Here is a 16327-nt window from a genome sequence, read left to right as displayed (position 1 = left end):
GAATATTCCTAACCCTGCTAAAATAATAATACACAGTGACAGCATGTCTGGCCTTCAAGCACTCAGATCTACATTCTCAACCAATGCAATCATTAGTGGAATTCAAAATCATTTATATACTCTTAGTTCTCGAAACGTGCATGTTGAATTTTGCTGGGTGAAAGCGCATGTTGGAAATATTGGAAATGAGCGCGCGGATGAGCTTGCTAAAGCTGCGACGGTTAAAAAAGTTAAACCAGCATATGACAATGTATCCATAAGTCACATCAAGCACATCCTTCATTGTTACACTCAAGAAAAATGGCAAGAGATTTATGAAGTGGAATTCGCTGAAAAGTGGCTTGGGAAGCTTTTTAGAAGTTTAAAGGAATTACAAGTGTTTAAAGGAGTTAAAAGCGTGACACCGTCATATGAACTAACGCAAGCTTTTTCGGGTCATGGATGTATGCGTAGTTATCTGCAACGCTTCAAAATAAGAGATGACTACTTTTGCCCGTGTAACAACAGGACAGAGCAAACTGTGGAGCACCTTTTAATATTTTGCCCAATGCATGCACTCCACAGATATCATTTTGAATATAAACTAAAAACTAACATTTTAATGATAGAAAATATATCGGAACTGTTAAATCTATCTTATACCAAGAAAGATACAGCCAAATATACTGTAGAAATAATTAAACAAACAAAGATGTTAAACGGCGGAATGTAATTTGACCTGTTTTTCTGACCAGTAATGTGTATTTACTGATTTTAGTTTTTGTCTATTTAAGTGTTTAATTATGAAAACTTCTCATGTTCTTCTTTAAAATGATTTATTTTTCTTAAAATTCGGATTTTTAATCTTAATGTGAATACTTACTAATGATTTACGAAAGAAAGTTAACCGATCCTTCAAAATTTAAATTTTTTACTTTGCTCTTAATCTAATTTTATTATTTATAATGCCATTAAATGGTCCGTGATACGATTTGATGGAATTGTGAACAATACCATTTACTTTGTTAGTACTAAATTTTAACTTTACTCATATTTTTATTTTGTTATTTATAGTGCCCTTAAATGGTTAGTGAATACGATTTGATGCAACTGTGTATAATACCACTTACTTTGTTAATAATACTCCCATATCTTTTACTTATAAAATTCGAGTCAAACCTACACTTATAAGTGAAATTGGGACATGTCAATAAAAGTTTAAGGATGTAAATGTAAATAAAATCTCTATATATTCTTAATGTTTTCTATAATATTGTTATCCTAAGTATTTGTATTCTGGATGTATCCATGGTGTACAAAATACAATTGTAACTCAAAAAAAAAAAAACCTAACCTAACCTGTTGCAGTCTGACCGCCGTGCCGTGCAGACTAAGGTGGATCGATGTTGTATGGAGAAAAAAAAATGCATGTTATCAATTTCTACCTATGCGGAAAAGATGTTCTGTAGTATGTAGAATAAGGGAAAAATAATCAAAAAAATAAAATTTATCTTTAAAATTCGCCGCAAGGGGGTTCAATTTTTCAAAAAAAAAATAAAATGCTGTATTTTGGTTAGATGGTTTTAGAGACAATATGACTAATTTCTGCCAAATAAATATGCTAAAATGATCATTATTCATTAAAGAAAAAACTCTGGTAGTTATAATGTGTCACTTGTGCCCCCCCCGCCCTCCCCGCCCACCCCCACCCAACCCACTACCACCAACAAATTAGTCCGTGAAACCATCCTAGATTGACTCAGTTCACGCCGAACGGCCGACAAAACAACTTGCGTTACTGTTGTTCCCGCTAAATAAGTTACGTTTTTATCATAAATTGTATGTGTTTGTGTATTTGAACTTATTTTTTATTATGGCAACGTTACAAAAATCCACGATTTGTCCTATATCTGGGTCTGGTTGTGATATGCCGCTGAATGTGCTTCCTACGTTCAAAAACGTGATCAAATGCGTATTGTGGCGTTTAAAAACTAACCGTTATAAAGAAAACTTTTTTACATCATGTACGGTTGTTGCTGAAAAGTAAAGAGATCTGGAAAAGAGCTTCAATTCCAACAATTGACCATTACAGCATTGTGAGAAAAATACGAGCATATCTCGACAAGCATCATTCTCTTCTTAAATCTTATAAAGCAAGAAAAAACATTGAAAGCTATCGCAAACAAATTGATACTTTCCAAAAGAAAGCGTCTGCTTTATTTGACATATCTTTATGTTCTTGTAGTTCAATTGAATGCTGCAGCTGTAAAAAAGAACGTAAAGTACCTTTAAACGAGCAAGCGTTTCTCATAGGCCAGCGAACTGGAAGAAAAATGGTGATTGGGCCGTTGGATCATAAAATAACAGTACAAAATACTAAAGCCGCTATACGAAAAATAAAACAAGTGAAATATGAGGATAAAAACAAAACGTTGACTAACGTTTCATCCAGTTATTTCACACATTGGTGTAATATCAGTAAATGAAAGCGTCGTGTAAGTGAGAATTCTGAGTTTTCAGGACAGTCCGATCATTGCAGACGCCGCCGCCGCTACCGTCCAAATTCCTCAAGACCTCACACCTGAAGTGGCCAAATTTGCAGTCGTAGCTAGAACATTAGATCGGTACGGCATATCGGATCGAGCAGGCGCAGCTATCGTGTCAGCCACACTTCAAGATGTCGGCCTCGTTTCTCAAAGCAACGTTTCGAATGTTATTGATAGAAGTAAAATTCGGCGCGAGAGAACAAAGACAAGAACCTTTCTTTCATCTCAGCCAGCTGTAGAAGATTGTGAACAGTTTGGTTTATATTTTGATGGACGCAAAGATAAGACCATAATATTTGATGACAATAGACGAAAAGTCATAAAAGAAGAACACGTATGTCTGGTGAAAGAACCTAACTCAAATTATATTGGCCACATATCTGTAAAGGTCGGAAGCGCAAGAATAATTGGGGAACACGTACTGCGGTTTTTGTCTGACATTGATATAAATCTTACAAAGCTGGTTGCAATTGGATGCGATGGAACTGCTGTCAATACGGGCTCCAAAGGAGGTGTCATTAGAAATATTTAATTAATTTTGAAGCGCCCACTGCAGTGGCTTGTGTGTCAATTACACGCCAATGAGCTTCCACTGCGTCATCTTTTTGCGCATTTAGATGGAACTACAACTGGACCCAAAAGTTTTACAGGTGAAATAGGGAAATTGCTAGATGGATGTGATAAACAACCCATAGTTTCATACACACCAATTAAATGTGAATTCCCTGAAATAACGAATTAAAAGGATTTAAGCACTGATCAGCGGTATTTGTTAGACATGTGTGAAGTTATTAATTGCGGACATTGTAGTGAAAGTGTATCGAAAAGGGCTCCTGGAAAAATTTGCCACTCTAGGTGGCTTACAACAGCGAACAGGATTCTGAGGCTGTATGTGTCTCACGATAATCCACCCGAGGCTTTAGTGACATTGACCACCTTTGTCGTTAAAGTGTATGCACCCATGTGGTTCAATATTAAGACAAAACCATCAATCATTTATGGCGCGCAGCATTTGCATCGATCCATCATTTTATCGCGATATTTGTCCAGAGAATTGAAAAGGGTTATTGATCCTGTTATTAAAAGAAACGGATTTTTTGGACACTCCGAGAATATCCTTATATCTATGTTGGCTGATAAAATAAAACATATAAGGGAATTGGCTCTAAGGAGAGTCCTAAAATCCAGAAAATCAAATCAGAATATGGGTGAAACAAATATTAGAAAATTCAAATTACCAGATTTTGATTTTACCTCAACGGATTATGTGGATTTGATTACGTGGGATAATATTACAGAACCTCCACTGACTGCATCATTTTCAGATGAGATGATTTACGAGGCAATTGGAAATCCGTCAATCCTTCAGGAGGCCATTTTACCTTCTATCAAGGAATTTCCGAGCCACAGTCAAGCCAGTGAAAAGATAGTAAAAATCGTCACGGAAGCTTCTGCTGCTGTCTGCGGAAATCACAGAAGAGACGGGTTCATTAAAAATCGTCTAAAATCCCGCACGTTGATGCCAGTTTTTAACACGAAGTGCGATTATCGTCCACTGTGATGTAGATGTTTTTTTTGTAACATTTTAAAATGTGATTATTTAGAAACGGCTGAACTTCCATATATAATTATTTTTTATCTATTCCATTAAAGTTATTTCTATGATGTTTTCTAACTTTTTAAAATATTTTTTGCTCAAAAAATATTTTATAATTATCATATTAATGTTCAAATAATCCTTACATATTTTTTTGAGTAATATTGTATTACTTTTAAAAAACAATTTTAATAATTGAGAAACTACTCAATTAACTATATTTTTTTTGTTCCCTTTGCTTTTGTGTATTTTATTTAATAAAAAAAGAAATGATTGTAATTATCTTATAATTTGTTTAAATAAAGCATAATTTAATACTACTAAGAAAATGCTCAAAATTAGTTTTGATACGTTTTTTCAAAATATTATAATTTTGAAGCCGTTCATACCATATTTTTAAATTTTTTGTGTCCATCTTGTTTATATTTTATCTTTGCAATAAAAAAATAAAAATACAAAAAATCTTTTTTTTTAGAACAAAATTTTTGTTTTGATTTTACCATGAAAATGCTAAAATACCTAAACTTCAACAGTCTCGCGGCGAATTTTAGAGTAAAAATTTATTTTTTTACTTATTTTTCCCTTAATCTCCAGGCCATAGAACATCTTTTCCGCATAGGTAGATGTTGAAATTCCGAAAAATTTGAAATCACTCCACCTTAGTGCAGACGTCCGGAGCAAAGAAGCTCCCACTGCTGGAATTTCATATACTCCACGTCAGTTTATACTGTGTTCGGTGCTAAAAAGTCTTAAGTGCCAGTCATTCTATGACTCTCGTCTAGTGCAAATGTCTCCAGTCGGTCGCTCCCGATATTTTTTTTGTTTTCTTCGAAATCAAATTGTTTTGAAATTTTTTCAGTGTAAAAGAAAATTTGAGTGAAAAGTCGGAAAACTTTTTGAACTTGCGAATTGTCGGAAAAGCTCGAAAAAATCGAAGAAAATCCCGGAAAATCGTACTTCCGGTTGCTTGACGTTTATCCTGAGTTCGTGTTTTCCCGTCTGCCGCCGCATTGAAATCTTTTTCTTCCAACTTTTTCTATCCGGCTCCTGGGTTTTGTGCTTTCACGAGCGTTTAGTTAATTTTCTGGTTTTTGTTTTCGATTGACCTTGGTTGACTTATTTGAATCACAGACGACAATGTCTGCCAAGCCACCTCGCCCAAATCTAGGGCCTAAGATCCTTCCTGGTGGATCTCAGTCAGTTCCTGGATCCAGGGACTCATCTCCGATACCTGGGACATTCGTCGGGCCCGCTAAGACTCCCCTTAAGAAACTATCACCTACTGAGGAGTCTTTGCATTTGATGGAGAAAGCGTTTGAGGCTCTCAATTCTGCTGGTAACCTCAGGAGAGATATCATGCTGGAGGTTGTAGCATCCCTTAAGGGCATTGACATGATTGTCAGGCAACTGGCTGCCAAGGAAAATTCTGCAAACACTTCCAGTATTGAAAGCCTTGAGAGGGCTATAAAAGAACAGTCGGCGATGATGGGCGGCTATCATCGCCGACTACAGACCCTGGAGGGTTTTCTTGGAACCGTCAAAGACCATCCAACTCATGTTCCGTCTCCGCCGCTGCCCAAGATGAGTTATGCCCTTATTGTCAAATCCCAAGATCCAAACAAAAAAGGGGAGGAAATTGAGGGCATGGTTAAAAATAACGTAAATGTTCGTACCCCTGGCATTGGCATAAATGGCTTGAGGAAACTTGGCAACAAACGTGTGATCAATAACTGCTCGAGTCGAAAAGATCAACAGAAAATGATTAATGAAATCAACACGAAGACGTCCAACTTACTTTTGGAAGAGGGAAGAAGGAAGAAACCTCTTGTGGTGTTTAAAGTCCTCATTAAGGGCGTCAATCAGGATGACATCAATGGATCTACGGTTACTCAAAATGGAAATTCTAAAGTGCCTAATCAAGACTTTGTTATAAAATACGAAAGACGTAATCGGAACGCTCTTCTTGCGAATATTGTTTTCGAGGTCAGCCCGCCTACTTGGCATGCTCTCACTCAGGTAAAAAGGGTAAATATTGGTTATCAGAGTCGTGGTCTCCACCACCATCCTCCGATGAGAGTCCACTAGTTCAGTGTTTTAAATGCCTTTTATACAGCCATGTACAAAAATACTGCAACGGTGAGGAGAAATGTGCATACTGTACACTTAACCACTCCACGAAGGACTGTCCAACTAAGGACGAGGGTCACCCTATCTGCCACAACTGCAATGGTAGAAATTATGAAAATAAAGGCCATTTCGCTACAAGCGCGCTGTGCCCACTCCGGTCTCTTATGGATCCTTTGATCCAGCTCTTTAGCTAGAGAGAGAGTAGATTACCTCTGTTAAGGGTGGCCCTAATGTCTAAGAAACTTCAAGGAAACGAATGGTGACATAATAATCGCGCAAGAACCTTATGTTGGAAACACTGGAGAATGTAAGCTATACGCCGGGGTCCGAGTATTTGAACGAACCCAATAAGGCAATTATTATGGTCACCAATCCTTAGATTTTGTGTTGGCAAAATGGCGACGTATCGGCAGATAGAAATATCTCTGTTGCAACTGTTTCTTGCGGGCATGGTAAAAATCTCAACATCATATCGACATACATTGAACCTAACTCAAATGTCAACCTGGTTCTTGATGTATTGCCAAACTTTTTTAATACCTGCAACAGTGATTTTATTTTGGGAGGTGACTTCAATTGCAAGCACACTCTATGGGGATGCTTTAAAACAGACCACAGAGGAAGTTTTGGCAGACTTTATTGCGTCCAATGCTCTTGCAGTTCTAAATCGTGGGAAGTCACCTACCTTCCAGGGCGTGCGAAGAGGAAAGATCATTGAAAGTATTCTCGATATCACAGTGTGTTCTTCCACAATTCTTAATAAAGTTAAAAAGTGGAATACGAAATTTCAACTTTATCAGACCACAATGCTATAACTTTCTCTATCAATACGCAACTAAAGTTACAAAACAGATCAACCACTAGGAAGTATTGCATCAAACCCGAACTCTGGTCGAAATTTAGGAAAATGGTGACATCGGAATTAGCCAAAATCAACTCGCTTACCCCTGAAAGAATTTTATTATACTCTGAAATGGAACTTGAAAATGCTACCACTATTTATTCCAACACAATTACTTAAGCCTGCGATAAGGCCTTTGCGCCCCTTAAACAATCTACTAAAATGATGAAACCTCCTTGGTGGACCAACGAAATTCGTGACCTGTCAAGGAAACGGAAAATTTCTTATGCCTAAGGGAGAAGAAAAGTCTTCCTTTCGACCAATCACCAAATTCTGAAAGATGATCTCTATCTAGCAATTGACTCGGCAGATGTTATAATTATCCAGCAGATGACCCAACTTTAGATACGAATCTGCAAGACTGTATGAGGAAAAATTCCGTCCTTCCCTATCCAGCGCTAGAACAGAGCCCATTTTTCAAGATTTTGAAATCATGTCCGCACTTTGTCATCAAAATTCCAAAAAAGCCCCTGGTCATGATTATCTCCCCAGCGACATTTGTTTACAGGCAGTAGAAGCACGCCCGAAGATTTTCCTAAATTTGATGAAAAGGTGTCAAGCTTTGGGATATTTTCCAAAAATTTGGAAAACTTCTTATACTGTGATAATTCAAAAAGCCGGAAAAGATGACTCTACTCATATCAGATCGTATAGGCCGATTGGTTTAATACCCGTGTTTGGGAAAGCCCTGGAAAAAGTTGTGTGCAGCAGACTCATTTCGGACCTTCTGTGCAGAGACCAACTATCTGACAAACAGTTTGGATTTTTGCCTCAGCGCTCCACTGAGGATGCAGTTTATAATATTGTTAAACACCTGAAGTTGCTGAGAGGAATGGGAAAAAAGAAGGCAGCCGTTGTCTCCCTTGACATCAAAGGAGCTTTTGATAAAGCGTGGTGGCCTTTGCTTTTACTACAACTCAAAAAAATGGGTATTTCTACAGATCTGTATAAACTGCTTTATAGCTATCTTACTGAAAGAGGCGTTAAAATTGAAATCGCGGGTATAAATAATACACGACCCAACACAAAAGGGTGCGTACAAGGTTCTATTCTTGGTCCAATTATGTGGAATATTATTATAAATGACCTACTGGAGCTTCTGCACGATCCTGATATTTTTGTACAGGCCTACGCGGATGACATCATCATCATAATAGCAGAATCCAACATACAAGATTTGGTTGGAAAGTGCGAATCAACTCTGAACGATGTGCATCTATGGGGATTGAAAGCTAAACTGCAATTTGCTCCCGAAAAAACCAATGTTCTGTTTTTTAAACCCGGGTAAACAACTTACCCTAAGATTATGATGGATAACACTGAAATTATACCAGTCAAACACCTGAAAATTCTCGGAACATACCTAGATAAACAATTAAATTGGAATCAACATGTCGAGCAAACATGCAATAAAGCCATGAATTTACGCAAAAAGATTTCTCGTGCAGCAAAACCAACTTGGGGCCTCTCCACCACAATTTGTAGCCTCATGTATGAACGCTTATTCTTCCTGTCATCGGGTATGGAGCGGGAGCCTGGGGCAGCAACCTTAGCATTTTTAATAAGAAAAAGCTAATCGCCACCCAACGATACTTTGCGATCATGCTTTGTAAGGGATATAGAACTATTTCAACTAATTCAGCGCTGGCCATATCTGGAATAGTACCAATTGAATTGAATAGTACCAATGATAAAGTACAAGAATTTTGTGATATTTATCAAACCAAGATGACTGGCACTATTAAAGGATTACCTAACGACCGACAGGTACAAAGAAGAATCCCTTTCAAGCACCTTAAATACCCAGCAGAAAGAATGCCTTTGAACATATCCTTCCTGGGTAATATTGTAGAGGATGATGGCTTGGGTCTTAACATCTACACTGATGGCAGCAAAATTGATGGAAAGGTTGGAGCGGCTTTTGTGGCGTACATGGGAGGAAATGAAATAAGAGCAAGAACCTTTAAGATGGCCGATGAGTGCAGTGTGTTTCAAGCAGAATTGGTAGCTATCAGAGAAGCTGTTAAATGGAGTAATGGTTACACACCATCAAACATTATAAATATATATGGTGATAGTAAATCCGGGTTATCAGCTCTGCAAACCAACTGCTCATCTAATTTCATCATAAACGAAATACACGAGCTTTTGCGCACAATTTCCACGACACACCTAATGTGGGTGAGAGCGCATGTGGGATTGTTGGGTAACGAACGCGCGGATGAACTCGCAAAACGAGCAACCACCAAAAATCTCAACCAACTTACTCAATGATACCACTGAGTTTTGTCAAATTCCTGTACCATCAAAACTTCATGAATGAGTGGAATAAGAGATATATAGACTCTAAAAATGGAAAAATTACAAAAATAATTTATGGAAATGTCTACGATGCGGTATCAACTTTAAATAAGCACGGGAGAAGGTATTTACTAACACAAATGCTTACTGGACATGGAGCTTTTAGGCATTACCTCAATCAATTGGCCTTTGCGCCCATGCGATGGTTCCACTACTCAATCTGTGAAACATGTTTTAAAGCTCTGCCCAATGTTTGATCGGAACAGATGGATTCTTAACCCAATCCACGCGGGCGACTCACCGGTGAGCCACCGCGAACTTGCCCTGTACGCGGGCGACTCACTGGTGACAAAACATACTAGCTGAAGGCGAAACTTTGTCTCTAAAAAATCTCGAATCATCACACTACTGACATCTTGCGTCCTTTATCCAAAATATGGTTCCCAGCTAATTAGGCAACAGTTTTAAGACGAGCCTTAATTTTGATTTGATCGACAGCAGTTTTAAATCTTCCCGCGCCGTTGAGAACGTGGTGGCGTAAGTGGGTATTTAGTTTAGATAAGCGGCGGCCTGCAACGACTCCCAATCGAAGTATTCTTTGCTTTTTTGCGTATGTGAAGAACTACGTGTAATTAATCGGTTCCGTTTTATTAGTAAGTTTATTTCATTCGGTAATGTGATAGTAAATATAATACGCTAACAGTAAAAATGTGCATCCTGTTTTTAGTGTAACACGCTTTAACATAGTGAGATATTTTAGTATATATTAGTAAACTTCTATTATCGCGTTTAAAACTTTTTTAATTTTATGTACACCGCAAGACAAAAAAAATTACGAGTTTACCTGCTACCGCGCCCCTTGACTTTACTGAACCCTTTTTCTAAGAAATCCTTTATCGATACCTCTTTCTTTTGTTTAATAAATTAAGGACACTATGTGTCACCTTTCTACAATATTTACATTTTAAAATGTCTCAACAGTCTTGTTTTACCCGCGTTTGAGTGAACATAACACAACAATCATGGAAAGTGCAAAGCAAATGTCGATTGCGATAAAATCCAAAATAATCACATTGTCGCAAGAAAACATATCTAATTGTGAAATATCTCGTCGAGTTGGGTATTCAGAAGGTGCAGTGAGGTTTTTATTTAAAAAAATCCAAGAAACTGGATCCATAGAACGGAAAAAAGGAAGCGGACGGGGGCGCGTGACATCTGCCCGAGATGATCGCTTAATAAAAAAAATTGTTATGCGCGATCGATTTTTAACGGCACCTGAAATACACGCAGAGGTGCAGTCTACCAGCACATCAACATTTTCAGTAAAAACAGTGTCCAGGCGGCTGTTGGAGCATGGTTTCCAAGCACGGAGTCCCGCAAAGAAACCATTACTCACGGACAAAATGAAGAAGGCTAGACTGGATTGGGCGAAAGAGCACCAGAATTGGACCTTGGAGGATTGGCAAAATGTTGTTTTCTCTGATGAATCAAAATTCAACCTTTTTGGTCCAGACGGCAGAAAGATAGTTCGACGAAAACGTGGGGAAAGATATCATCCGTCGTGCGTCACTCGAACCGTTAAACATTCACCCTACGTGATGATTTGGGGGTGCATGACAGCATACGGTTTAGGACCTCTAAATTTTGTACAGGGTACGATGAATGCCATTCAGTACAAAAAAGTGTTAAAAAAACATATTATTCCAACAATCGAGGACATTACGCAGTATACCGCGGACCCAATTTTTCAGGACGATTCTGCGCCGTGCCATAGAGCCCGCACTGTGAGTACAAATATATATATTTTTAAATGCATTTTGTGACCACGTGATAAATAATTTATTGTTTTTTTATAGATCAATGAATTCAAGGAGAAAATTGGCTTAAAATCGTTGACGTGGCCCGGGAATAGCCCTGATTTGAACCCGATAGAAAATTTATGGGCGATTATGAAAAAAAAAGTCGGGAAAAAAAAATCAAAAAACATTGAGGAATTAAAAAAAAACTTAATTCAAGTTTGGGAAGAAGAAATAACATCAGAAATTTTAGATTCGCTTTACGCTTCTCTAAATAATAGAATTTTACATGTTATAAAAAATAAAGGTGAATTCACTAAGTACTAAATATTTTTAAATGTTATAAATATGTTTAAATGTAAAATACTTTAATTTAAAATAAAGCGATAAGAACCTACTTCTTAAATATGAATTAAAAAATAACATGTCTTTTATTATTCCATCACAAACACTCGACCATAAATGAACCGTTATGGGTCTCTAAGGTTCGGGTAATCTGATACCTGATATATAATGGCAATTTCTAAGTACAATTCATGAGTAAGATTTTTTATTTTAACCTTGAAATAACGAGTAGTCATCACATATGTCAAACAATATAAAAAAAACTAATTAAATATCAAGAATAATTCATTATATGTCAATTTTAGTTTTTTTTGAGAACTCGTAAATTTATTTGTCTTGCGGTGTATTTATATTTCTCATATTTACAAAGTGGTTTTTTTAGTATCGCTTAGTAAAAAAACTGAACATTGAAATAATATATTTAATAAATTATGGTGCGTGTTTTTTAGAAATTTTTTAAGTGGTTTTTTTAAGTTCCCAAAATTTAAAATGTCGGGTCCCGGTCTTAGCAGCGATGAAATTTTGAATAATTTAGAATTAATAGACTCTTGATTTTGAAATGACTGAGAGTGAACATAGTACTGAAGCTGTTGAACCCGATAACTATGATTCCGATACTGAAATCACTGTCGAGGAAGGTGATGACGCCTCGTGGATTGCAGGCCCTTTTGTACCTATAATACACGAATTCGATGATTTCGCATCAGGTATTAATCCTAATACAATGTTAACTGAAGATTCCGTAGAACTAGACTTTTTTGAAGATTTTTTGAATAGAGAAATTATGACAAAAATAGTTAATGAATCCAATAAGTTTTATCAGTAGAAAATGAGCACTGTCGATTTTACGGAAAAGGCGAGAATTCACAAATGGGTGGACACAACAGTTTCGGAAATGTATGTTTTCATGGCTATAACTTTCGCAATGACGAGGACTAAGCGTTTGACGATAGAAGAATATTGGAGTACAAACTTTATACTTCACACTCCGTTTTTTGGAATGACGATGCCCAGACAGGTACCAATTATTGTTGCAAATGCTCCACTTTAGTGATAGTAATGTCCAAACACCGACTGACAAACTTTATAAAATTAGATTTCTTCTTGACCATACCGGAACAATTTTTAAAGCAACTATGATGCCTCATGAAAATCTATGTATCGACGAAAGCATTATTGTTTTCAAAGGTCGTCTATTATTTAAACAATACATCCCTTCGAAACGTCACCGGTTTGGTATAAAAATGTTTGTTTTGTGCGACGTTACAACGGGCTTTATTCTCGATTTTATTATATACGTCGGAGCTGAAACTTAAATCGATAATACGTACGGTCTCGGTATTACAGGTGCTGTAGTTACCACACTGTTATCGGAATATTTTGGAAACGGTCATAATTTATGGTGCGATAACTGGTATACCAGTCCCCAGTTATTTAAGTATCTTCACGATCAAACAACCAACGCCTGTGGCACCGTCCGAAAAAACAGAAAAGATATACCAATTTTCAAAAAACTGAAAATGGAAAAGTGCAATCAAAGTCTCAGTCTCCATTACTAGCAATAAAATGGCACGATAAACGCGAAGTACACATGCTTACAACACTTCACGATGAATCTATGGCGTCATCGGGGAAAACCAATAGGACAACAGGAGAACCTAATTTAAAACCTCAATGTGTATTAGATTACAATAAAAACATGGGGCTGGTTGACAAAGCAGACATGATGCTTAGCAACTTGAATTGCATGAGAAAATCAGTTAAGTGGTATACAAAAGTTGCTTTTCATATTATCGACCTTTATTTGTTAAATGCACATATTATGTTTCAAACAGTAAAATCAAAAAAAAATAGCTTGGCTGATTTCCAATTGGCAGTAATTGAACAATTAGTAAAAAAATATCACAAAGTTGTACCCCATATTTTCCATCCTACAACATCAAGCGATAACCCACTTCGAGCATCCTCGTCAATAATGAATAAACATATACTCGTTAAAATTCTTCCCACAGAAAAAGTGCCAAACCCCCGTCGAAGGTGTCGTGTCTGTGCCACTTCTAAACTAAAACCGAAAATGAGAAAACAAACTAAATTTGTGTGTGCTGAGTGTAATGTGCCGCTGTGCGTTGACAAATGTTTTCAAATTTATCATGACAAAAAAAATACTGATTTCTCTAACAAGGTGAAATTAATAAAAGGATAATAAAATTATTTTAAAAAAAGCCTAACCTAAGGTAAAGTTTAAGAATAAAAACGCCTAATTTTTGGGCATTTTGAAGAGCTTATTTCAATAAGTTTCAGTTTAAGCCGAAACTAGAACAGAAGCTAAAATTCAGTTTCGATTTCGGCTGTCTTGATTTGGTGGGACACTACCATTTGCTTGCACTCTCTTTCAAATTCTTTCATCAGTTTGAAGTTCCTTGATTTTAAACCATTATTGACCCATGCGAAGTTAGCATTTTATTTCATTATAATTATACCAGTAATTCAGTAGATCTTTGTAAAGTTAAAAGTTACAATAAAACCTTAAGAATTCAAAACAAAACAGTGGGCCTATTTATTTTAGCAAAATAGTCCACATTCCAACATCTCTAAAAAGAAAACTATCGAACTACCGAGGGAAGTGAATTGTCCCATAGAAAATAATAATTGTAAGGATTTGCAGGATCTTTTGCATTAAATACACCTTTATTTCTGTAAAAATTTGCAGACTCATCACCGCGCTAAAGAAAGTCTTTTGTTCGAAGAGGATCACAATGATATTAATGAATAATAACAATGCTTATTTAAATAAGCTACTTATGAAAATCTACCAGTAAATTTGTATTTTTTTAGGTAATTTCCTGAGCCCCTTTTTACGACCCTTTTTTCTTAAGTCCTATTTCTTTCATACATTCTCATACAAATTTATCCCGAATTAATGTTTTTAAAAATTTTCAAAACCCCGGTTTTAGGTTCAAGAGTTTTTGAAATACATTCCTTGCGTCATAAAACTTAAGTAGGTCAACACCAACATGCCGAGTTATTGCATTATTATACCAAACACGATAAAAGCAGGTAAACAACGCAACCTTTTTAACGGAATCTATTATACACGTAACTATAGTATGAATAGACAAACATCTCCATGGTCAATAAGGGTGATTTTGCTATAGATTTCAAGGTCGTAAAATTTCCAAAATTGTCCTGAACATTCTAGAGGAAATAACAATGTTACGCAAGAATGCATAAAAAGGCTAAAACCATTGTTTGAAACGAAATTCAAAAGGGCTGTAGAGTAATCGATCTTTTTTTTTACTGTTTGGTTTATGTTTTTAGGGTCAATTTCTCATATGGTTACAACGCTGGTTCAAATTACAACTGACGCCGGACCCATGGTAATCGGATCCATGTACGTGGAACCAACCTCGGATGTTACTCCCGCTCTAGATAAACTCAGACTCTTAGGAGATGTTCCCATTCTCATAGGAGGGGATCTTAACGCCAAAAATGTGTGGTGGGGAAGCGCGAGAACGGACAGAAGGGGCGAAATAGTTGCAGATTTTTTATCTGAACTAAATCTGCACACCTTAAATGAAGGTAATCGGCCCACTTTCGAGGCCTTTCGCGGTCACCTTCACCTCAAGAGCGTTATCGACATAACATTCTGCTCTTCAAGTCTGCTAGACACCGTCGACAGATGGAGAGTGGAGTCTAATAATAACCATTTAAGTGATCATAATCCAATTTATTTTGAAATTTCAGCCAGAATATGGAACCCCACAGAAATCAAAACGGCCATTTATAACAACAAGAAGGCCAAATGGGAGAAATTCTCGAAAGAAGTTCAACGTAAATTAAAGGAACGTAAAGTATCACAGAATTCCTTCTCCGAAGTAAGCAACTCGCTGGATTTGGAGAAGAAAATCATTTTGTTGATGGAAATTTTAGACGAATCGTGCAAATCAAGTATACCAATCAGGAAACCCTTCAAAAGGCAACCCTGTCCTTGGTGGAACGCTGAGCTCGATAAACTAAAAAAAGAAGCTAGGAAATGTAAGCACAGGCTTCAGAACTCAGGTACTCTCCGTAGAGAGACTAAGACACTTCCTGAGTATCTCGAAGCCAAACAAGCCTACAAAATCGCCATTGAGAAAGCAAAAACGGAATCCTGGAAAAATTACTGCGGCTCTCAGAACAGAGAAACCGCCTGGTCTGCAATTCACAGAGTGCTGGTCAACCGGAAAAAGACCACTCCATTAGCGACGCTAAAGGATGGCAGCGAATACTTAGCTTCGGCTAAGGAAAGCGCTAGCCGTCTATTGGAGAGGTTTTTTCCGGACGACAATACACAGCAAGAGACTCGTGAGCAAATTGACATCAGGCGGATGGCGGAAATCATACCCTACACAGAAAGCGATCCAATATTTACGGTAGAGGAGATTGAGGATATAATATCAAATATCAATCCGGAAAAGGCGCCCGGTGAAGACCATTTCACCGCGGACATCTGCCTTCACTTCTTCAACGTAGACAGGTCGCTGGTACTGGGTATGTATAATGCATGTCTCAGAGTGAGCCACTTTCCAGCTCAATGGAAAAAAGCGAGGGTCATTGTCATACCCAAACCGAGAAAGGATGACCTTCAAGACATTAAGTCCTACATACCGATTGGACTCATCTCGGTATTTGGTAAAGTACTCGAAAAGTTGATGATTAATCGGATCAACTGGCATTTTCATCGCAAAGGTAAGTT

General features: G+C 37.1%; 3 protein-coding genes across 3 annotated transcripts in view; 2 read left to right on the top strand and 1 right to left on the bottom strand.

The window, feature by feature from the left end:
- The window catches only part of mtDNA-helicase (mitochondrial DNA helicase), a 50193-nt gene that overhangs the window by 16071 nt on the left and 17795 nt on the right, over positions 1 to 16327 (bottom strand). The window lies entirely within an intron of this gene.
- Positions 4688 to 7664, top strand: LOC148277927 (uncharacterized). The gene has a single exon (XM_088232173.1). The coding sequence runs from the start codon at positions 5260 to 5262 to the stop codon at positions 6205 to 6207; it is 948 nt and encodes a 315-aa protein (XP_088088299.1). The 5' UTR covers positions 4688 to 5259; the 3' UTR covers positions 6208 to 7664.
- On the top strand, positions 8966 to 9424 carry LOC148277926 (uncharacterized). Its single transcript, XM_088232174.1, has one exon. The coding sequence runs from the start codon at positions 8966 to 8968 to the stop codon at positions 9422 to 9424; it is 459 nt and encodes a 152-aa protein (XP_088088300.1).

The sequence above is a fragment of the Micrasema longulum genome, unplaced genomic scaffold, assembly GCF_059751315.1.
Source record: "Micrasema longulum isolate JH-2025_06_02 unplaced genomic scaffold, ASM5975131v1 h1tg000955l, whole genome shotgun sequence".
NCBI classification, from domain to species: domain Eukaryota; kingdom Metazoa; phylum Arthropoda; class Insecta; order Trichoptera; family Brachycentridae; genus Micrasema; species Micrasema longulum.
Note: the sequence above shows the minus strand (reverse complement) of the source record. Positions and strands in the feature narration are given on the sequence as shown.